This window comes from Neoarius graeffei, chromosome 17 (genome assembly GCF_027579695.1).
Source record: "Neoarius graeffei isolate fNeoGra1 chromosome 17, fNeoGra1.pri, whole genome shotgun sequence".
NCBI lineage: Eukaryota > Metazoa > Chordata > Actinopteri > Siluriformes > Ariidae > Neoarius > Neoarius graeffei.
Window position 1 is genome coordinate 43,341,343 of NC_083585.1, and position 23,194 is coordinate 43,364,536.

Genomic DNA, 23,194 nt, shown 5'->3' on the forward strand with positions numbered 1-23,194 from the left:
GACTGTTTGTTTGAGGTTGTGGACAGGTGTCTTTTATACTGATAACGAGTTCAAACAGGTGCCATTAATACAGGTAACGAGTGGAGGACAGAAGAGCCTCTTAAAGAAGTTGTTACAGGTCTGTGAGAGCCAGAAATCTTGCTTGTTTGTAGGTGACCAAATACTTATTTTACCGAGGAATTTACCAATTAATTCATTAAAAATCCTACATTGTGATTTCCTGGATTCTTTCCCCCCATTCTGTTTCTTATAGTTGAAGTGTACCTATGATGAAAATTACAGGCCTCTCTCATCTTTTTAAGTGGGAGAACTTGCACAATTGGTGGCTGACTAAATACTTTTTTGCCCCACTGTATTTATCTGACTGCGTAGATAAGTGACACAAGTCTGCGCACATTATATTTGTATGCTGCTTTTGAAGTTTTAAATCAAGTTCATTTTTAATTTTTTTAAATAATCACTTGTGTATACTAAAACAATTATCCACCTCAGGCTCAGTGAATATCAGAGAAGAATAACCTTGACTTTGTCTCGGTTATCATTCACTGATCTTCACCTTTGGCGAATAATTGTTAAATGGTTACAATTAGCAAACGTACCACTGAATACTATCATTTCATCCTCATTTAGAAGCTGAAATAATACAAATCTCTCTATTTTGAATGTTTTTATTCTCCTAGGTAACCGAGCAACAACAAATTTGTCGAAAAGGGTACGTCGGAGACCAGCTCCTGCAGCAGCCACAGCTGTGGAGAAGGTTGAAGCACCTCAGGATGATCCTGGATCTGCACAGAAGCTTCACAGCAAAGAGTCTTGTAATGCTGTTTCCATTGAAGATGCCATTTCCGGCTCAGATAAGCTAACAAAACGAAGACAAAGAAGAGGCTCCGTGAAAGTTGATGCGTCATCTGCTCCAAGGATCACTATCAAGTTAGCGACTAAGAGGAGAGTAAAGGTAGCTGCATCACACAAATCTGAAACTAAGGAAAATCAATGTGCCAAAGGCTCATCTGCACAAGTGAAGTTAAAGAGAGATGCAAAAACCCCAGAAAGTGGTTCTGCTGAGGTAAAGGAAGAGGTCATTACAAGAAGGCGAGGGAGATCTGCATCTCTTCCCCAGAGTGTGCCGGATGCAAAGGTTGATGAACAGAAAGTAGTGGAAAAGGTGAGGAAGTCAACCCGCAAGACTCGTTCAACATCATGTGGTGATGCTGTAGAGCCAAACGCTGGTGAGAAGAAGGCAGAACCAACAGACAGTGTGTCAAAAGAAAGCACAGAAGTCAAAAAGCTTGTGATTCGGAGACGGCACAGGTTGGACTCAAGCCGCACTGAGCAATCGGGAGACCACAAAGATGAGGCTACTTTGTCCGAGTCGATATTAGAGGTGTCGACAGTTGAGGAACCTAAACCACCTTCCAGAAAGAAAAAGAAAAAACGGAAGAAGAGGAATCGGAAAGACAAAGTCTCCGAAAAGGGTGATGAGAAGCGTGATGCTTTATCTCAGCAGCCAGCAGGAGACTCGATAGAAAACAATTTTGTGGGGATCCCAGGCTTAAAATTAACACGAATACGAAACCCAAAAGCCAGGTCACGTAAGAAATGCAGTAAGTTTATTTGGACCCTAACACTGGTCAAGTGCAAAAGCAAAACAGTGAGTCCACCAACCCAAGAAAATCTAAGTAAAGCACCCGAAAGCCTTAGCAAAGAGACAGAATGTCACTCAAAATGTGCAAAAGAGCTAGATGTTTCAGCAGAACCTCCATCTCGTTCATCTGACACTGCAGAGGTGAACACACTGCAGGAGCCAGAGAGTAAGGACTTGTTAAACACTGTTGGTGTTACTAAAAGTCCAGAAAATTCAGACGTTACAGAGAAAGAGCATGAGAGCTCAAGAAAGGCCGATGTGACCTCTGGAAAAGGTGAGGAGGAGACATCGATAAAGGATAATGAGGAGGAGAGATTGAGAGAGCATAATGATGTGACCTCAGGAAAAAATGAGGAGACAACGTCAAGAAATTATGATGGTCAGGTGACCTTAAGAAAAGATGAAGAGGAGCCTCAGGTCACCGTTACATCTGAGGTTGTAAAAGAAACGCATCCGGAGGTGGCCACAGAGACGGATCTCGAGCCAATGGGTACTGATTTCGTTCCTCCCCTTCAGATAAAGGTTGTGTCCTCACCAGGAAAACGCAACAGCTTAAAGCAGTCATTTTCAATCCAGCAAGCCACAACTACACCTAAACCGAAAGAGGCTTCTCAAGAACCTGATCATCAGTCTCCAGCAAAAATGAAGAACCAGACAGAAACAACTCCTCCAACTTTGGTGTCCAAGGCAAGGCATAGATTGAATCTCAATTCTCCTCGAAAGAAGCGTGTAAGGCATAAAGCTTGGACAAGTTGCAAGAGGAAATCTCGGCGTGCTCCCTCTGGTGATTACTCCAATTCCAAAACGATTGCTGAGACGGAAGTTCCGGTTGCTGAGGCAGAAGTTCCGGTAGCTGCAACTGAAGCTGCAGCCCCCGAGACGGAACCTCTAGCAGCTGCAACTGAACCTCCAGCCGCTGAAACGGAATCTCCAGCAGCTGCAACTGAAGCACCGGCAGCTGAGACGGAACCTCCAGCAGCTGCAACTGAAGCTCCGGCTGCTGGTACAGAAGCTCCAGGAGTTGTAACTGAAGCTTCAGCTACTGAGACGGAACCTCCAGCAGCTACAACTGAAGTTCCAGCAGCTGCAACTGAACCCAAGTTGGGGGAATTACCAGAACCACACGAACAGCGTAAACCAAGGAAGTTCTCTAGTCAGGCTGCTCTCTTGAAATCAAAAGGGTTTTTCCCAAGATATGAAGCACCAGTGTCCGAGGCAGCTGAGCCCACAAGTGTCAATTGTGCTGCACTTCCACTTCAACCTGCGACAGAAATGCAGCCAGAGATTAAGACTAAGGAGACGCCTTCACCTGACTCTGCTGAAGTCTTGATTTTAGAACCTCGACTGGCGGTCCCTGATCAAGCAGAGGCTCCTTATCATGCTCAGCAACCAATCAAGCAAGGAAAGAAAAGGCGAAGAGCTTTGATAGGACAGAGGTTAAAAGCTCGCAGAAAGAGGTTGCCTCAAAGGCAGTTAACAGAAGAAGGTGCTGATGTTTGCTCCGCAGTCGTAGCTTCTGAGCCAGCACGGTCCAAGCTAGTCGGCATACTGAAAACGAAGTACAGAAAGAGTCCTGTTTCATCAAGTCTTCCTTGCAGTCTTGAAGACAAAAAAAGGAGGGCAAAACTTTTCGTACAGCAAGTGGAACGTGAGCTTGGACCTCAAAAAGAAAAGCCTTCTATTGATGAAAAAACAGACCTTGAGTCTGAAGTCCAACCTGGTAAAACAAAATTTGTTAAAAACATTAAGCATTTTATAATGCCAGTTGTTAGTGCCCGGTCCTCACGAGTGATCAAAACGCCAAAGAGATTTATGGACGATGCTGATATGTCAGATCTACCACGAAGGAACGCGCAGAAGAAAGGACACCAGTTGGGATTAAATCCAAAATCAAAGAAACGTGATGGTGGCGACGAGAAAGATGAGCCTTCCTTTCTTCCATCACAGGACGAGGAAGATCTTCTGTTGGAACTACCTGAAGCTCAATTAGATCTCGATTTGTCTTCTGCTGAAGAATCAAAGCTTGAACCAGTAAACGACTTGGAAAACTTGGGCGAAGAGAAGTTCTCCGGCAAGAGACGATCACTACTCCGGGACCCAGGTTTTAATTGGCAAGTACTGGAGCCTGCAGGTGCCGAGATCTACAACTTTGACCAAGATATTGAAAAGGAATATGAAGCCTTGTTGTCTGCAGAAGATTTCTCATTTGATTCATTACTCGAGTCGCCTCAGAAAAAGAAGCCAAGCATGAAATTCAAGAAGCCACCATCACACCTAAAGCTCTATAAGAAACTCAAGGATGAACTAAACTTTGGCCCCACCAAGAAAAAGCTAAAAAAGTTTCCACCAGTTGAAACGGGGAAAACCGTTTTACCCCCTCCTGAAGCACAGAAGGTAGATCTGGAGAACGAAACAAGTTTAATTCAGTCTCTTTCTGATATTAAGGCAGAAAAGGCGAAACTGAAGATTGAGGATCTTGACACTCCAGGGGTTGTTCGTAAAGTATCCATCTGTGTACGTGCTCTCAGCAACAAGTCCTTGGCACAACAACAGGAAGAGCAGGTGGATGATATGACGGATGAATTCTCCATCCATACAGACATTTCACTTCCCAAGAAATCCATGGGTAAGGCTTCTGCATGTTTGATTTTACTAACACCCACCCAAAAAAAAAAGTCAATGGCGCTTAGTTACATCAGATTGAGCATGGTTCTCATGCAAACAAATCTGGAATAATTTGTAAATAACTTAGACTTTATTATTGTTATTTTTTTTTTAAAGACATCGAGCGCATGTTTCAAGCTGAATCGAGAGATCAGAAGTCAGAACAAGGCTTTGATCAAAAGAGAAAGGACATCACGGAGTCAAAAGAGAGAAGTGTCATCCAGCGTCCTCACCTCTCCGGTGCCAACAAGCGCATGTTCAACCTCCTCAAGAAAGCAAAGGTTCAGCTCATCAAGATTGATCAGCAGAAACAACTCAAATCATCAGGGGTAGGAATGAAACTTTTTTTTGGTTAAACCTTGCAGTTTTTGTACTACTAGATATTTAAGTTATTCCATGAAATTGAATCGTACATGAGCTAATGGCCGATGAGGTGCGTAGCACCGAGTTGTCTATAAGCCATGTAAGACGAGATTGATTGATTGGAATAACGGTTTTATTCTATCCACATTCACTGGATTTTGAGAAATGAAGCATTATTATTATTATTATTATACCCCCACTCTGAAAGGGGGAGGGGGAAGAATGCTGGTTTACTTTATTCTAAAGGGTCTGTCCGAAACACCCTTTTTCTCACCAACCACAAATCATAGCCAATTGGTACCAAACTTCAACTTGTGGTTCTATACTGTTTTCAGGTCTGTTGCACATCAACTTCCTGTTTACCGACAATGTATTTACAAAACATACAGGGTGAATTTACAAAATTTTTGTTATATATATATATATATATATATATATATATATATATATATATATATATATATATATATATATAAAATATAATTTTTTTTTTTTTTTCTCAGCAACTACAAATCACAATTGCTTGATATTTTTAGTACCGAGCTTCAGCTTGGGGTTCTATACCGTGTAGACTGTTTTCAGGTCTGTCGCACATCAACTTCCTGTTCACCGACTGAATATATTGATGAAACGTATATCGTGGGTTTACAAAATTTTCGTAAAACCTTGCAACTACAAATCGCAACTGTTTGATATTTGGTACAGAGCTTAAGCTTGGGGTTCTCTACCGTGTATACCGTTTTCAGGTCTGTCCCACATTGACTTCCTGTTTACCAACTGAATGTATTTACGAAACATATAAGGTGCATTTTGACGCTATTTCAAGAAGCAAAATGCTATTTCAAAATGGCGGTTTACCAGGATGATATTTGAAATCCGTGGGGAGAGACACTGCTCTTTACTTGTTTGTGTTAATTATTTGTTGAAGTCAACATTAATAATAAGTGTCCTATTCCTTTGATTACTTGCATTCTGATATAAGCAGGAGTGGGGGTATACGTAAGTGAGCAGTAGCTCAAAGTCAATCTTATTTTTATTTTTTTGCAAATTCAATAAATAAAAACTTTCTACAAAACGTCTGACAAAATCATTTCCGCTTAGAATGTAAACAAACTGGTGAAATGACAGTAGCCGTTTGTGAAGAATGCACTGATGATAATTCTTGAAAAATAAGCGAGATATTCTTACCATCATACTTTTATTCCATTTTTTATTGCTTTTTTTTTTTTTTTTTTTTTTTCCTCCTCAAGTAGAGTTTATATTTCATCCTTGGTTGGTTCAACAACACACTCTGCCATTTTGTTTTTCCTCTACTTATAGAATATGAGCTGATATCCTAGTAGTAGAGTAGCCAATCAGAGTGCGCGATTGCTCATATCCAGTGAATGTGGATGGAATATATTATGCCAGTTGCATGATTTACCAACCGGGGGGGGGGGGGGAAGCAGGTGTTTCCTCTGAGATGCATGAAGCAAACCGCTGTACCTTTTTTGAACTGCTGCTCTATCTGCCCTCTTTTGCATACATGAGCTCACAGACAGCTACAACTGGCTAGTGTCACTTTGACTGACAGGAAAAAGAGTAGTAGCAGCCTTCTCACACTCAGCCATGGATGGCTGTGGCATACATGGGATTCAAACTCATACTCTCCCATCAGTAGGTTGAATACTTTTGTGTTTCACCACTCGCGAGAAGAATTATTGTTATTTAAATGTTTTATGGATGGTGTTAATTTCTCAGAGTGGCATCTGTAATAAAATATTTTAATGTCTCCTTTGTCATCAAGACAGCTATGAAGTCACAACTGACAAAGAACTTTTCTTGCAGGTTTTCTTTCTGGTTAATCAAATATTTGTCACACATGGTGTGATAACCACATTACTGCCTCATTGTTTCTTTAAGAAAGTTGTGAACATGACGACAAATGAGAATATAAAGTGAGACTTTAAAGCAGCTGTGGCTTTTATCAGGCTTGTAGTACTCAAGTTTAGGACTCGGACTCAAGTCCGACTTGTGCTCTAATTTTAAGGACTTGTGACTCGACTTGGACTTGAGCAGTGATGACTCGGACTCGTGTATTAACTACATTAGGACTCGTAAACTGGAGACGAGGACTCTGATTTTTTTTCTTTACTTTTTTGTAACAGGGCTCGAAATTCATATTTTTTTTTTCACCAGCCAGCCGGACTAGTTACCTTCCAAAGTAACTAGCCAAACAGAAAATCAACTCGCCAAAATTTGTTCATGTATGAATTTTACTCAGGGGTGAAAGTAACTTTTATTTCTTGCTGTTACTATTATTTTGAGTCAGTGTGCGAGCGCCGAAAAATACACCTAATTATTTATTATTGTCTACTTATCAAGCATTCACTAGGACTTCTTATCACTCAGTAGTACTAGTATAGTACTTTTTTTTTAATCACACTATCACTCCTTCATCCACGTGTATCAGTTTTTGATTATAAATAAATTGCAAACACATCATTTCAACAACACAATCGTTTTAATAACTTTTTTTTTTTAGCTGAACAGTTGAAAACTAACTTTTCATTTTGGACATTCTGTCTACTAAAACACTTTGGATACCAGCTGCGCACGTTGGCACAAGATGGTTAAGCAGTGGGCTCCGCACACTATCCTGCACGTTGTCTGTCAAGTGAAACACGGAAGGAATTCACTTCAGACAGAATTCAGAGACAGGTCAGAACGAGTTATATGCAATGTATGTTGAGGAAAACGTGTTGCTTTTGGTAAATTGACGTTAGCAGGTGTGTTGTTATGCTGAAAGGGGAATATTTTTTTTTTTATTATTATTTTTATTTTTTTATTTTTTTTTAAACCCCCAGAGACAGTATATTTTTCTTTCCAGTACGACCAAATCTTCTAGTGGTACGCCGGACCGACCAGGACCGGCTTACTTTCACCCCTGATTTTACTTCTGTCAAAAATAACACAAAAGAGAGTAGTTACCATTGTTCATGACTAATGTGCATTTATTTCAAGAACTGGAGTATTTTGATACTGTTAAATACATAATTGAGAACAACACAGAGCACCATAATATAATATCAACAAATAATAAATATATTGGACTTTTTTCCCCGGTCTGCAGGTTGGGGTGTCTGTAAACCAATCAGGATGCTCTTTGTCTAGCATGCGCTTCATGAACAGGCACACACGCAGTCTCCCTCGCGTACTCTGTCATATGCACAATGCAGACATTAATGTCTCGCGTGCATGCACTTGCTCGCTTGCTCTAGATTCCAGGAGATATTCTCCAATTTGTGGGCATCAGGGAGCCACTATCAATGGAACTTCCGGGAGACTTGGGATGTCTGTTATACGCATGCGCAGTAGTGAAAAAACCGACAGCCTGACCGTCCTACCAATAAACACATCGATTAACACAGACACGGCATACGCTTAATATGTGGCGGCTTTAGTTGACTGTGTCTGAATCTTCGCTTCATATATCTTTTTTTTTTTTTTTTTTTTTTTTTCCAACTAGCCAGCCGGGCTGGCTAGTGACAGGAATTACTCGCCAAATGACAAATTAACTCGCCTCAGGCAACCGGACCACCACAAATTTCGAGCCCTGCATAAGAATTTGCCATAAGATATTTATGCCTACCTTAATTTTTGTACTAATTTCATGTAAGAGTGTCACACCTGCGTGCGCCTTGGCATGTGCATCAGAGAGACTCTCGGGCATGCTCCGGAGAGAGCGCGCGCACCAAGTGGATTCTTGCGAGTGCCGTAAACGACTCGCACCTGCACAGGATTAAAGTGCATATCACGGGTAAATTCAGGAGCAAGATCAATGTAATTCTCCTATTTTATATTAAACTTTGGTCAAATATCTGTAACATTTCTGCGTTCTCTGCAATTTTTTTTACCTTGCTCAATACCAGAAAAATTCAGTTGAAATCAAGCCATCTGAGGCGAATTGGTCCGCCTCTGAAAAAACTTGGCATTTGAATTTCCCGGGAAACATTGATTTTCGTGATGTCATGCGCGGGACGCCTCCCTCTGAATCCTACGTCAGCGCTGGTTTGTTTATGAGAAAATGACCTGGTGGTTTTCTGCAAATTTCTTCAACATTATCGCGTAATTGTTAAAATGGTTAAAGGTGTCATTCCACGACAAACCGTTTAATACTTGCTCTTTTTGAAATACATACCTTGGGTCACTCCGAGTTGCATATGCATGCTGCACGTGAAAATGTTGTTCTACCCCCATTCCCTGTATTAGCCTATGAAAGAAAATAGACGGAAATACGAGCGAATCAGAAAAAGCCCTACGAACTTGCGTCATTTCGAAAATTAGTAGTCATGGCCTCGCCCATAACCCATTGGAGGGAGCGTCACAATGCTGTTAGCCAATCGGAAGCAATATGTTTACATGTCATGAATATTCATGAGTCAGAGCTGAAATCCTGTTGTTCTCTCCCCACCCACTCCACCACCAAACTAGACCAGCCTGAAACAGGAGCACCACAGCATTTTTTTTTTTTCCCACCAAAACCAGCTCATAGGGCATTCATTCATACTAGAGACCACCGCACAATTAATGAAAAAACGATGCAATGAGACCTTTTAACAGATGTATCGTAGGAGGGTGTAGCAACACCAATCTTGATGGGATTAGTACTCATCGTTTTCCAAAAAACTGGACAATGAGAGAGAAATGGGAGCGCTTGGGCTACACAGGCTGTGCACTGAAACCGTGCAAAGCTCTCGCAGCCTGCTGGCGCTTCCGCAGGCAACGTCACGAATCTGGCTCCAGACTCCCTTTGAGTTTTTCCAGACGCATTTTATTTTTTTCTGCTGTAGACAGATGGCCTTGTGCAAAATTACCCTTCTGGAGGAGTGTGTAAAGGGACATTCTTTCATATAAAAAAAAAAAAACACGAAATTGGTCCAGAATATGCACTTTAAGGTGCAATCAGTGCGCCTATATAAAAACTGTGAAAACACACTTACTTTGAAGTATTGAGTCACTTTGCTGACACATTACCAAGCCTTATTTCCTTGTTTGGTTTCCTGTTTCTCGTCTTTGATTCTGCCGAGTCTACGATAGCCTGTTTGTGCCTCTCTCGACCTACTGCCTGTTTCACCGTTTTACGATTTTGCCTGCCATTCTGGATTGTTTACTGTCTTCACTTGTATTCATAAACACACCTTCTGCACTTGCATCCGTCTCCCAACTATCTCTGACCGAATACTTCACACTCCCTGATAAAGAGAAGCGCGTTCACCTGTTCATACGTCATGTTCAGGAACAAACTAATGTTTAATGGCGCAAAAACAGCCACTGTCAAATGGTGCGGTTGGAGTATTGTTCTTGGTGGGGGGGTGTTAGACCAAAAAATTTTTTCTACCCCCTCCAAAATATGGAGATGATCTATCTAAGTATGGAAATACCAATATTTGGCCAACTGAAAAATGCTAACCCCCCTGTACATACCCTCTGAAGTTAATAACCCCTCCAAATAGTCAAAAACTGCCTTTTTCACTAATATAAGCATTCCTTAACGGAAATAACTCCTTAAATATAACATCAAAAAATCACAGTAATAACATTTATTTCTCACAAAAAGAGTTGTTTAAGGCACTGGAAATGTTTCAGATGCAACAGATAAGGCTAAGTGGCAGAAATTCTGTCTGAAATGTCCATTTTGGCAATCAGTAGAGAATTACATAGTTTGCACTGATTTGTCAGTGATTAAACTTGTTTGTCTAGAATGGCATCCATTGCTTGAGTGAGGTCATCCAGAGTAACCTCTGCATTGGAAATGATGTTGTTCAGATATAGTTTCAGATTGACTGCATATGAATTAAGGGGGAGCTTCCTGTGGCCCTTCATTAGGCGAAACAGATCACTTGTCTTAGGCAGGGAAAGAGATGTGTTTCGGACATAACGCACCTCCAAGTAGAGACGTCCTATCTTGGTATCCTTATCTATATCCGTTGCAGCTAGGTACTTATCAACTTCAGCAGCTGATGTGAATGGACCCCCCCATAGATTTGAGAGCAGTGAGGTCTTTGTTCCTACGGCGTTCCACTGCAAGGTTGGCAATCTCTTTGTCCTCCATACCTTTCTTTTTCAGTTCCTCTTGTTTTGCATCCCAAGCCAACAGGATCTCTGGAATCCTACCTCCTTTTCTGACCACACTGCCGTAGCTTCTGAAGGATCCTGACTGCCTTTGTTCAACAAGATCTGTTGCCTTAGCTTTTACTTGTGCTGCAGAGGCACTTTTGAGCTGTTTGTTGTAGTCGTACCTAGTGGCATACCTGAAGAGGTTCGCATTCATCGATAACTTTAAAACACATTAAAAAAAAAAAGCAGCATTCTAATATCAAACAGCACTGTAATGTATTTTGTCATATTGTAAGAATGGAAACTTTCAGAGGGTATGTACAGGGGAGTTAGCAAGGTTCAATTTAATAAAATTTGACATTTTCCCACATAGATGGACCATCTCCATATTTCTAGGGGGGTAAAACATGGAAAAGTCAAAATTCTTAAAATAACAACCCTCCCCTATAGACCCCTTTCACTGACATCACCCGAAACCAGAAGTAAACAGACCCTGCGCCATTTTGGAAGACCAACAAACTCGTGATAAGGGGATAATAACGGCAGCGGTATGTGAACCCACGAGAATAAAGTGGAGTGGCAAACGACTTAAACAAACAAATCTGAGCTGTTTTATTTATGATTTATTGGCCTAACAGTAGACTTGAAAGAAACCTGTGTGAGACTTGGCAAAAAACTGTGGATATAATGGATAAGTCTGTGCATGATCTGCGGACACTTTGAGGTAAGCAAACGCAAGAAATTCAGATTTAAAACATGCTAAATTGGCCCCAAGTTGATAACTGTATGAGGAGCAAGCCTCCCAGACTTCTACAATTTAATAATAATAATTTAGGATGGTTTGGGGCTTGCTCGCTGCTGCCAGGTTGGTTGTTGAGTAGCCTGACTGGGTTTTTTTTTTTTTCTTTTTCTTGCGTGTGGTATCATTGTTGACGCGATGAGTTATGACTTCAGACGCGATGCGTGTGTGGAGGTGTGGAGTCCGCGTGATATGTGTGTAAGATAGGCTTCTCATGTGTTTGGAGATCCGCGCTCCGAGACAAGCGCAAGCGCCCCAAGGGGAAAAAAGGGACCCCCCGAAAATATCGGCATAGTTCGAACACTGAGTGTAGGCACTGGGTGTAAACAACAAATAGTTTACAATGTCTGGGTAGCAAACAGATGGCAGAATTGGTGTCCGGTCCTCCTTATGTTTCCATTCTCCCTTGCCCCGAGTCTTATCATATGGGTCAAACCCATCAATCACAGCCAGTTTCTCCACATACCGTGCCCTTTCTGCAGCTGGTAATGTACTCACATAACCAGAATTATCATCCATCGTGTCACTTTACTCTCGCTCATACTTTGTTTTATATTGTGAGTGCATGCACTTGGTCTTCCAATATGGCGCCTAACAAAATCTCGCGGCGCGGTGACGTCATGTGAAAGGGGTCTATTCTTGGACTCGACTCAGATCAATAGTGGAGTCGACTCGAAATTTTTTTTTAATGGCTCGGACTTGAACACTGGGGACTCGAAACTGGACTCGGACTTGAGGTTTAGTGACTCGACTACAACACTGACTTTTATTATAAACTCTGGTTTAATCATCCTACAGGTTTGTGCTCTTTTGATGGATTGACTTTCTTTTCCATTTGGGTTGAAAATGAATAACATATGGACCCTTAGATTATTATAAATTACATGATTCAGAACATTTTACAGTGCAAGACGGCTCCCTGTAAAATCGTCAAAACCAGAATGACTTGGTGCTGTTATTTTCTCCCAGGTGGCAAGAAAGCATTCTTGTGGACACTGTTGATTCAAATAACACCTACTGAAAGTACTCATGACTGAAGCAATTTAAAGCCTTTTATTGTATTTGAAATGTACGATGTAGTATCAGTGAAGGGTGAAAACACCTCTGCTCTCAATGACCGAGAGATATACCTTTTGAAATATTTCTTGTACCTTGATTTTTCCAGCTCCTGTCAGAAGGCCGAATCACAGCTGGAAAGAGGCAGATCAGAAAACCAATGAGGCAACTTAAGGACTCCTGTCGCGAAAAGACTGTTGCTTCTCCAGAGCAGGTAATTCTGCAGGTCACATGTTGCTGAGCAGAGCAGTGACTGAAGCTGTGATTATCTAATATCTAGTAATATCACTTAACCCTTAATTTTCTCTGCTTGGCTTTGCTTTTTCCAATAGGAGCCAGCCAGAGGAGGTCCACGCATCAAGCATGTGTGCCGAGCAGCAGCTGTGGTTCTGGGGCAGCCTCGTGCCATCGTCCCGGACGATATCCCCAGACTCAGTGCTCTTCCGCTGCATGAGAGATCAGGCATTTCTCCATCACCTGCAGCTAAAGGTAACAGCACGGTCAAAATACGATCGCAGGTCACCATATATTTAACAAAAACACATCGGACAGTGATGTGCTTATTTACAAGTATGGTGCTGTGTATGTAGAATTTACAATTATTTATTGCAATTCATTATTTCAGGAAAAAGGAAATTTTATGAAAGTCAGGAAAGCTTCAAGCCTAGGTCACAACCGGACGTACGATTATTTATTTATTTATTTTTTGGCGTTTCCCAAATTGCCGCGTTTTTTTTTTTTTTTGTTCGTGGAGAAAGACGCACGTTGGCCGCAAGTTTGTCTTGCAACCTGAAAAAAAGTAAGTGCCTGTAGAGTTTGTTTGACATGACAAAGAACCTCTGCGGCCAGTCTACAGCTTGAAAATCAGCACGTCACGCGCGCCGTCCGTGCGTTTCTTGCGTTTTTTGCACGTAGACCGGCTGTAGGAGCACGTACGGCCGGTTGTGACCAAGGCATTAATGTGCTTTATGCAAGAGAGCACTTTTCATCACATTGTACATTAAAACGCTTTTTTTTTTATGCATAAATCTTTGAATTAAAACAGACGGCTTCATAATCACATTTATTAAATGAATATTTGAATTGCTACACGTGATCAAAATTTAGAAACCCAGGTTAATAAATATAAATGGCAAGCCAGTGATTTAATGCACTCGAGTCTGTACAAAAGCTGTTTTTAACATTGGTCTACTTTTGCTAACTCGCTGTTAATCCTATTGATTAGGATGATGTTACTGAGAGACCAGAAGTGGTGTTCAAACTTATAAGCTCATAAGGCTGATGAGGTATTCTTGGGTTTCACGTGATGTCACATCCACCTCATTAGTTATTCAAAACTTGAACTGGTGGTCTACCAAAGCTCAGTTGACAAAGCGTTTGTATGGAGAAGGTGCATTGCTTGCATGAAAAATGCCATAAACTTGCGTTGTTTTAGGTTGTTCAAATCAATCTAACCATGAAACTGATAAAAGTTTCTTCAGGGTTCCCCGTGAACTTAAAAAAAAAAAAAAAAGGGTGAATGAAGTTAGCGCTGTCACCACGCAGCAAGAAGGTCCGGGTTCGAGCCCCGTGGCCGGCGAGGGCCTTTCTGTGTGGAGTTTGCATGTTCTCCCCGTGTCCGCGTGGGTTTCCTCCAGGTGCTCCGGTTTCCCCCACAGTCCAAAGACATGCAGGTTAGGTTAACTGGTGACTCTAAATTGACCGTAGGTGTGAATGTGAGTGTGAATGGTTGTCTGTGTCTATGTGTCAGCCCTGTGATGACCTGGCGACTTGTCCAGGGTGTACCCTGCCTTTCGCCCGTAGTCAGCTGGGATAGGCTCCAGCTTGCCTGCGACCCTGTAGAACAGGATAAAGTGGCTAGAGATAATGAGATGAGATGTCGAGAAAGGTAGCTTTTGAACCTCTTGCTGAAATCGAAGGGAGCAGAGTCGAAGCATGCTTGAGTTTGCAGTGATCACTTCGTGAAAGGTTTGTATCTCCCTCTCAGCTATGTACTTAGTACTTTTCTTGCTGTGTTATTTCATGGCCCTTTTTTGTTTGTTTGTTTTTATTTATTTTTTTTAAAAAGTCACGAAGTGCTAAAGTCCCCAGCTGTTTCCTTGTTTACTCCTCACAAAGTCCATATGCATGAAGGTCGTGACAAAATTCTTACCCAGCCATATAGTTACCGTGGTGCTTGAAAGTTTGTGAACCCTTTAGAATTTTCTATATTTCTGCATAAATACGAGCTAAAACATCAGATTTTCACACAAGTCCTAAAAGTAGATAAAGACAACCCAGTTAAACAAATGTAACAAAAATATTATTTCATCTCATTATCTGTAGCCGCTTTATCCTATTCTACAGGGTCGCAGGCAAGCTGGAGCCTATCCCAGCTGACTACGGGCGAAAGGCGGGGTACACCCTGGACAAGTCGCCAGGTCATCACAGGGCTGACACATAGACACAGACAACCATTCACACTCACATTCACACCTACGGTCAATTTAGAGTCACCAGTTAACCTAACCTGCATGTCTTTGGACTGTGGGGGAAACCGGAGCACCCGGAGGAAACCCGCGCGGACATGGGGAGAACGTGCAAACTCCGCACAGAAAGGCCCTCGTCAGCCATGGGGCTCGAACCCGGACCTTCTTGCTGTGAGGCGATAGCACTAACCACTACACCACCGTGCCGCCCACAAAAATATTATACTTGGTCATTTATTTATTGAGGAAAATGATCCAATATTACATATCTGTGAGTGGCAAAAGTATGTGACCCTCTAGGATTAGCAGTTAATTTGAAGGTGAAATTAGAATCAGGTGTTTTCAATCAATGGGATGACGATCAGGTGTGAGTGGGCATCCTGTTTTATTTAAAGAGCAGGGATCTATCAAAGTCTGATCTTCATAACACGTGTTTGTGGAAGTGTTTCATGGCACAAACAAATGAGATTTCTGAGGACCTCAGAAAAAGCGTTGTTGATGCTCATCGGGCAGGAAAAGGTTACAAAACCATCTCTAAAGAGTTTGGACTCCACCAATCCACAGCCAGACAGATTGTGTACAAATGGAGGAAATTCAAGACCATTGTTACCCTCCGTAGGAGTGCTCGACCAACAAAGATCACTCCAAGAGCAAGGCGTGTAATAGTTGATGAGGTCACAAAGGAGCCCAGGGTAACTTCTAAGCAACTGAAGGCCTCTCTCACATTGGCTAATGTCAATGTTCATGAGTCCAGCATCAGGAGAACACTGAACAACAATGGTGTGCATGGCAGGGTTGCAAGGAGAAAGCCACTGCTCTCCAAAAAGAATGTTGCTGCTCATCTGCAGTTTGCTAAAGATCACTTGGACAAACCAGAAGGCTATTGGAAAAATATTTTGTGGATGGATGAGATCAAAATAGAACTTTTTGGTTTAAATGAGAAGTGTTATGTTTAGAGAAAGGAAAATACTGCATTCCAGCATAAGAACCTTATCCCATCTGTGAAACATGGTGCTGGTATCATGGTTTGGGCCTGTTTTGCTGCATCTGGGCCAGGACGGCTTGCCATCGTTGATGGAACAATGAATTCTGAATTATACCAGCGAATTCTAAAGGAAAATGTCAGGACATCTGTCCATGAATTGAATCTCAAGAGAAGATGGATCGTGCAGCAAGACAACAACCCTAAGCACACAAGTCGTTCTACCAAAGAATGGTTAAAGAAGAATAAAGTGAATGTTTTGGAATGGCCAAGTCAAAGTCCTGACCTTAATCCAATCGAAATGTTGTGGAAGGACCTGAAGCGAGCAGTTCATGTGAGGAAACCCACCAACATCCCAGAGTTGAAGATGTTCTGTACGGAGGAATGGGCTAAAATTCCTCCAAGCCGGTGTGCAGGACTGATCAACAGTTACCGCAAATGTTTAGTTGCAGTTATTGCTGCACAAGGGGGTCACACCAGATACTGAAAGCAAAGGTTCACATACTTTTGCTACTCACATATTTGTAATATTGGATCATTTTCCTCAATAACTAAATGACCAAGTATAATATTTTTGTCTCATTTGTTTAACTGGGTTCTCTTTATCTACTTTTAGGACTTGTGTGAAAATCTGATGATGTTTTAGGTCATATTTATGCAGAAATATAGAAAATTCTAAAGGATTCACAAACTTTCAAGCACCACTGTCCGATGCGCCATGATCACTTCTCCGTCTTGTTTCACTAAGATCCAGGTCTTTAAAGGGGTTTCTGATGATCTTTCTTTGTGAATGATTTACCTGAGAGATAAGAGCCAACACAAGTGAGAATCAAGCACTTCAGCTTGTTTACACTTAAACTTGCAGCGCTTCGTTGTAAAGACACAAACAAAAAGCTTAAAAAATAAATCCTTACATGGGCAAAAACAATACAGGATTCATTCGGCAGCAACTTGATACCGAGGTCCTTTACCCAGCCACATATAAAAAGGTTGTAAGCCTCCATACTCTTCCATGCTTTCATCTGTTTTGCGGTGTAGAAGGACGTCTGCAATACCAGATAGTTTGAGATGTCAGGGAACTCGACTGAAGGGTAGTTTTCGAAATCGTATAACAAATCCTTCTTTCCCAGACTGTAGGGGTTTATTCCATTGCACATAGCAATCTCCTGAATATATCTAAAGTGAGCAGTGGCTTCTAGATTACGAGCATACTCTAAGTTATCGCTAGTTGGCTGCTGTAGTGCAAACATTTTGGTTTGCTAGACCACCAGCAGTTTTACCGGAAGTGACATTGCTAAGAAAAGTCACGTGACTGAAACCCAAGAATTGCCATCCATCCATCGTCCACAGTTCAGTTAAATTGTATCTCCTCCGTCAATTCTCCATGGATTTCTGTTCTGATTTGCTTTGTTCATCACGCCGCACAAAACCTGGTCGTTGTTTTGTCAAATTTTTTTTTTGCTAACGAGTTAAGCCTAGGTCACAACCGGACGTACGATTTTTTGGCCGTGTGATTTTTGGCGTTTCCCAAATCGCTGCGTTTTTTTTTTTTTGTTGTTGTGTTTTTTTGTTCGTGGAGAAAGACGCACGTTGGCCGCAAGTTTGTCTTGCAAGCTGAAAAAAACGTAAGCGCCCGTAGAATTTGTTTGACATGACAAAGAACCTCTGCGGCCAGTCTACGGCTCGAAAATCAGCACATCACACGCGCGCCCTCCGTGCGTTTTTTGCACGTAGACCGGCCGTAGGAGCACGTACGGCTGGTTGTGACCGAGGCTTTAATAATTATGCCAAATTGACTAATTTTCCAGACCTCTCACTAAAATTGTCTCTCCTCATTTCTCATCCAATTTCAGTTCTGATTGAGGTTTTGGGTCGATCTTCCCATGAGGAACAAAACTTGGTCATTTGTTTGTTGCTTCTCCTGTTGTAAAGAATTTGTTTACAACTTTGTGTATTTTCAGTAAAATCATATCTCCTCCCTCAGTTCTCAGTGGATTTCAGTTCTGATTGTTTTGTTTGAAAAGACTAGACCTTCTGCACAACACTTGGTCATTGTATTGTCATTTTTTTTTGCTAACAAATTAGTAATTAGGCCAGCTAAACAAATTTCCTTCTGACTAAAATTGTATCTCCTCTCTCATTTATCATGCAAATTCAGTTTGTCACATTGCAGTTCTGTTTGATGTCTTTGGTAGTCATAGTTGTTTTGATGGCAGGCCAGATGAGCTGCTACGTCCTTGAGGTTCTGGTAACAGTGTTGTCACAGCGATAGTTTGTTTGTAATTTGTTCTAAAATCTGTTTTATTTTCATATGGTTAGAATCAGTCTGTTCTGTCCTGATGGGTAATTATATACTGTTACATTTACAGATATGGAGTCCCATTCTGACCCAGACAGCCCTATCATGCAAGAGCAGAGGACGCCCAAGTTTCGTAAAGCCCGTGCACACGCTCGTCGGTGTGGCCAGTGTAAAGGCTGCCTCCATGAAGAGGACTGTGGTAAATGCATTAACTGTCTGGACAAGCCCAAGTTTGGTGGCCCGAACACCAAAAGACAGTGCTGTGTGTAAGTGCTTACTGCAGCCAACTGAACTCCTCTTCATTTAACTTGGTATTCTGTGATGATGCAAAAATTGTTATTTCTAGGTCTGGGCAATGTATTGATTAATTTAATCGTTATAGTGATATGACCATTCATATTGTCAGCCGACTGAATATTGCAGCTTAGTAGAAATATCCACTTTCCTCCAGAAAAGAACCCGTAGCTGCAGTGGTTTTATCCACATTAATGTATCAATGAAGGGTCTGTGTGATGTCACATGATATGTAGAACTATCTTAATAAATATTAGGCCTGTTATAGTACAATCCTACCCTCAGTAGTGGTGGGAGATGGAGGAGCAGACACCAGGTCTGGGGGGGGACAAAACAAAGCAGGGCTTTATTAACCCTAAACTGGAGTAAACAAGAAGGCCAAAACACCAGGAACAAAAGTAAACACAGGTAGGAGGTACAAAGCAAAGAGTGAAAATATAGCGAGCAAGTGCAGCACTGGAGCTCATTAATGAGCACCCGGTGTTGGGAGTGGCGCTCATTTATGATGGGTGTTTGATGAACATGAACTGGCTACAGTTGGGAATAAGGGCGCATGAGCGCCCCCTGTATATTTACAATCTGGGTGTGTGGTCATTGTTCTTTTGTCTTAGCATTATTTTCATAGCTAAATGTATATCTCATAAAAATGTCAGAAAATTCAAATTTGTCACGTACACAATCGTACAGAGTATGACGTGCAGTGAAATGCTTATTGCAATGTTCTGTAGTCATGACAACAGTTTGGGGGAGGGAGGAAAAGTAGTTCAAAGGGGGGGGGGGGAGTATAATAGCATGTAAAAATTAAAAAAAAAAAAGTAATGATGGAATGCTCTGCAGCACATGTATAATTCTTCTCTCCACATTCACTGGATATGAGCGATCATGTGCTCTGACTGGCTACTCTACTACTAGGATATCAGCTCATATACCGTGAGTAGAGAAAAACAAAATGGCAGCACGTGTTGCTGAACCAACCAAGGATGAAAGGAAAAACTCTACTTGAAAACAAAACCCCCAAAAATCCCAAAAAGATTTGAATGAAAGTATTTGATGGTAAGAACATGTTTTGTTTTGGGGGTTTTTTTTTCCTCAAGAATTTATTATTATTATTATTATTATAGCTTTTTTTTTTTCACAAATTGCTCCTGTCATTTCGCTGTTTTGTTTACATTCTAAGCAGAAATGATTTGGTCGGATGTTTTGTATGAAGTTTTTATTTATTGAATTTTCAAAAAATAAAAATGCCCTGTTTCTCAAAATCCAGTGACTGTGGATAGAATAACAGTTATTCCACTCAATCTCGTCGTACATGGCTTATAGCCGATCAGTCAGTGAGGCTATGAGCTCATGTATGAGTCAATTTCATGGAATAATTGTTAAAAAGCTCCGTGATATACACTGCATAATATACAATATATAGAATGTGTATGTTGCACTAAAGAGATATTGAAATGTATATTGCACTGTAATAAAGTGAAGTTGTACAAAGAGGTACAACAGCAATAGAAACTTGGGTTAGATGATTAAACTATTGCATGAAAATGTTGCAATAGAACTTTTAGCTCCTATTGCCCAGCCGTAATTATATCTATGAAAAGCCCAAATACACTAATATGAAGTCTTATCATACCACAACGATCAACTCTACAGCTCTCTTGTATATATTTACTGCAAAAATTTAACAAAATAAATCTTTATGGTTAAAGTGCTCAACCCTCTGCTTCTGTCTTAAAGCTTTAAGAGGTGTGATGAGGTTGAAGAAAGGAAGGCCTTGAGACTATGTGGCAAAGGTAACCAGTCTTTTTGCAGTTTAGTAATTGTATTCATGTTCTCAAGTGTGTTTGTAGGTTACTTGTTTATTGGTCTGACATTCTGTTTAATTAAACGCTTTGTTTTACACTGTTCAGTTTGAATTTCCATGGTCTTTCTGTGGTTGAGTCTGGTTTGGAAGCATTGAAGCCTTTCAGCATCACGTCATGCACACTATCTATTGAGTTCTGTTGCTCTGGGTGTTGTAAATTCAACCAAACATCACCAGAGAACAGTAAATACTCTCCCTGATTAAATCCTGTGTCCTGTAACACATCCAAGGCTGAGTCTTTCAGCTCTTAGCCTCCCCATAGTGCTAACTATCTCTCTGTGTGTCTGTGTCTCTCTCTTTCTCTGTGTGTGTGTCTGTTTCTGTGTCCCCTTGTGTGTGTGTGTGTGTGTGTGTGTCTCTTTCTCTGTCTGTCTCTCTGTGTCTGGCGGTCTGTGTGTGTCTCTCTCTCTCTCTCGCTCTCTCTCTCGCTCTCTCGCACGCGCGCGCTCCATGTGTGTGTCTCTCTCTGTGTATGTATGTGTCTCTTTCTCTCTCTGTGTGTCTCTGTCTGTCTGTCTCTCTCTCTCTGTCTGTCTCTGTGTCTGGCGGTCTCTGTGTGTGTGTCTCTGTCGCACGTGCGCGCTCCGTGTGTGTCTCTCTCTTTGTATGTATCTCTCTCTCTGTGTGTGTGTCTGTGTCTCTCTCGCTCTGTGTGTGTGTCTCTCTCTCTCTCTCTCTCTCTCTCTCTCTCTCTCGTGTATGTCTCTCTCTGTGTGTCTCTCTGTGTGTGTAGGGCAAATGAAGAGGCGTCGCTCATTAGTCAGTGCTGGTCACTCAAGTAATGAGGAGTGTGAAGGGACTGAGGCGGCCTCTGTAGGAGGAGACAGTCAGAGCCCATCATTACGGAAACAACCCAAGCGCACTGTTAAACCACGCTACTACTGCGATCTTCTGGATTATGACTCTGACTTCGACCCGGACGTGAACAGGACACCACACTTGACCTCACCGTCGCGGAGGAGAGCGCCTGGTCCACGCAACAATGGTAAAAACAAGGAAACATGAAGGAAGAGTTGCTCATTTCGGAGTCATATTTGTGTCCATGTGGGGTGTTTTTTTGTTTTTATAATGTTGATGATTGAGAGTATGGTACGCAGTTCCTTCGTTTTTGTTTTTATTGTTCTTTGGTTGTTGGTTGGATGGATAGAGAATCGGTGTGTCTGAACGCCTGATCAACTTGAGCGAGTCCACTGCTTTCATTGATGGCAGGAAAGATTGACTCTTAGTTTCTGTTTTTTGGTGTTCTTGTTTCGGTGGTCACAGTGCACCTGTTCCTGCTTTTGTGCAGCTGTGTGTATTCGTTGCGTAGTGTGCCGGGCAGCGCTGTTTGGTGTGCCAGTTCAGACTATGTGAGCCTTGGTAGTGGCACCCATGTGTCCAGCTGCCTCTCTGTGGTTTGTTCTCAGCAACAGCTTTTGAAGAAATATCTAACTTGGTTGAAGTTTCTCAAAAGCATCACGACACAGAGATCATTGTTAAATGGTAGAGCGAGCAGCACAATGAACACTCTCTCTCCTAGTTAAGACGTTCTTAGCATTAAGAGGCTTTTGGGAAACCCACTGCTGTCTGTTTTTGGGTGGGTTTTTTTTTTTGTGCATTTTGTTTATTACTGTTAACTGTAATAAGCTGTTAACGGGGTGTCTGTTTTCTTTGTGGGGTGTTTTTGTAAATTGACCATATGTAGGAGTGAAGCACTATATAAATCAGCATGATGTTTTAGATTTCACGCAAGCGTCTGAACTGTTTTTTGTGTATGTGCATTACTCGCAGACTTTGTGTCACTGGACGACTTTGTTGGTGATGGCCTCGACGAGGGAATCCGACATCGCAGACCTGGATTTAACCGAGTTCCAGCCATCAGACGGAAACCTGAGAAGGTAAAAATCTGCCTTGGAAACCTTCAGTCTACAGTAAAATACACAAGTCTGAGTCCAACACAGATCGTCTTGTTCTGATTTTGTGTGCTATTTGGTTTTTATAGCTGTAGTGAGTTCAGACCCCTGAGTCAAGCCAAAACCAAGTGGTCACATGCACATTATTGCCCTTCCAGCGTAGGACTGCAAAATGTATCCAAAACTGTTCGGAATAAAATAATATCTTGTGCCAGTAAAGTGCATCGGAACAAAAACCTTTTTGCGCTCTCTCTCATTGGCAGTGGAGATGAGAACATGCAGTGAAATCTAATCTAAAATCAGCTTTGCTGCGATTAGTCTTTGTTTGTTTGTTTTTTTAAACTGATTGTTTTATGAAAGGAATGCCAGCCTTAGACCAAACAATTTTTCAAGTGATTTTCAGTGTCGCAGAAAAATTTGTGATGTCAGAATAAAATCGTGAGTTTTGCTTGAGTCAGGGTGCGATCCAGTCATCTCGATCGTTTGGTGTAAGGTGGTTGTTCTAGCTATATCAAGTCAAGTCAACTTTATTGTCAAATGTGCTATACATGCTCAACATACAGCACGGATGAAATTTCAGTCCTCTCTGACCCACGGTGCAAACAGGCAATGCAATAAATAAAAATAGAATAACTGAAATAAACAATATAAACAGTATAAACGCTCTAGATAAGAAATAGACATAGTCTAAACACTCACGGGTGTGTGTGTGTGTGTATAAAAATACATGACTGTATCAAGTCAGTCTTATGTTTAATATTAATCATGGAAA

The 23,194-nt window shown here is 41.5% G+C and overlaps 1 protein-coding gene across 1 annotated transcript in view; it reads left to right on the plus strand.

The window, feature by feature from the left end:
- The window catches only part of kmt2bb (lysine (K)-specific methyltransferase 2Bb), a 99,043-nt gene that overhangs the window by 19,436 nt on the left and 56,413 nt on the right, over nucleotides 1-23,194 (plus strand). Inside the window, exons 3-10 of the mRNA XM_060944266.1 lie at nucleotides 681-4,271; nucleotides 4,427-4,638; nucleotides 12,736-12,840; nucleotides 12,959-13,115; nucleotides 18,446-18,641; nucleotides 20,404-20,459; nucleotides 21,264-21,515; nucleotides 22,301-22,407. Coding sequence (XP_060800249.1) covers nucleotides 681-4,271; nucleotides 4,427-4,638; nucleotides 12,736-12,840; nucleotides 12,959-13,115; nucleotides 18,446-18,641; nucleotides 20,404-20,459; nucleotides 21,264-21,515; nucleotides 22,301-22,407 — 4,676 coding nt within the window. The remainder of the gene's footprint in view (nucleotides 1-680; nucleotides 4,272-4,426; nucleotides 4,639-12,735; nucleotides 12,841-12,958; nucleotides 13,116-18,445; nucleotides 18,642-20,403; nucleotides 20,460-21,263; nucleotides 21,516-22,300; nucleotides 22,408-23,194) is intronic.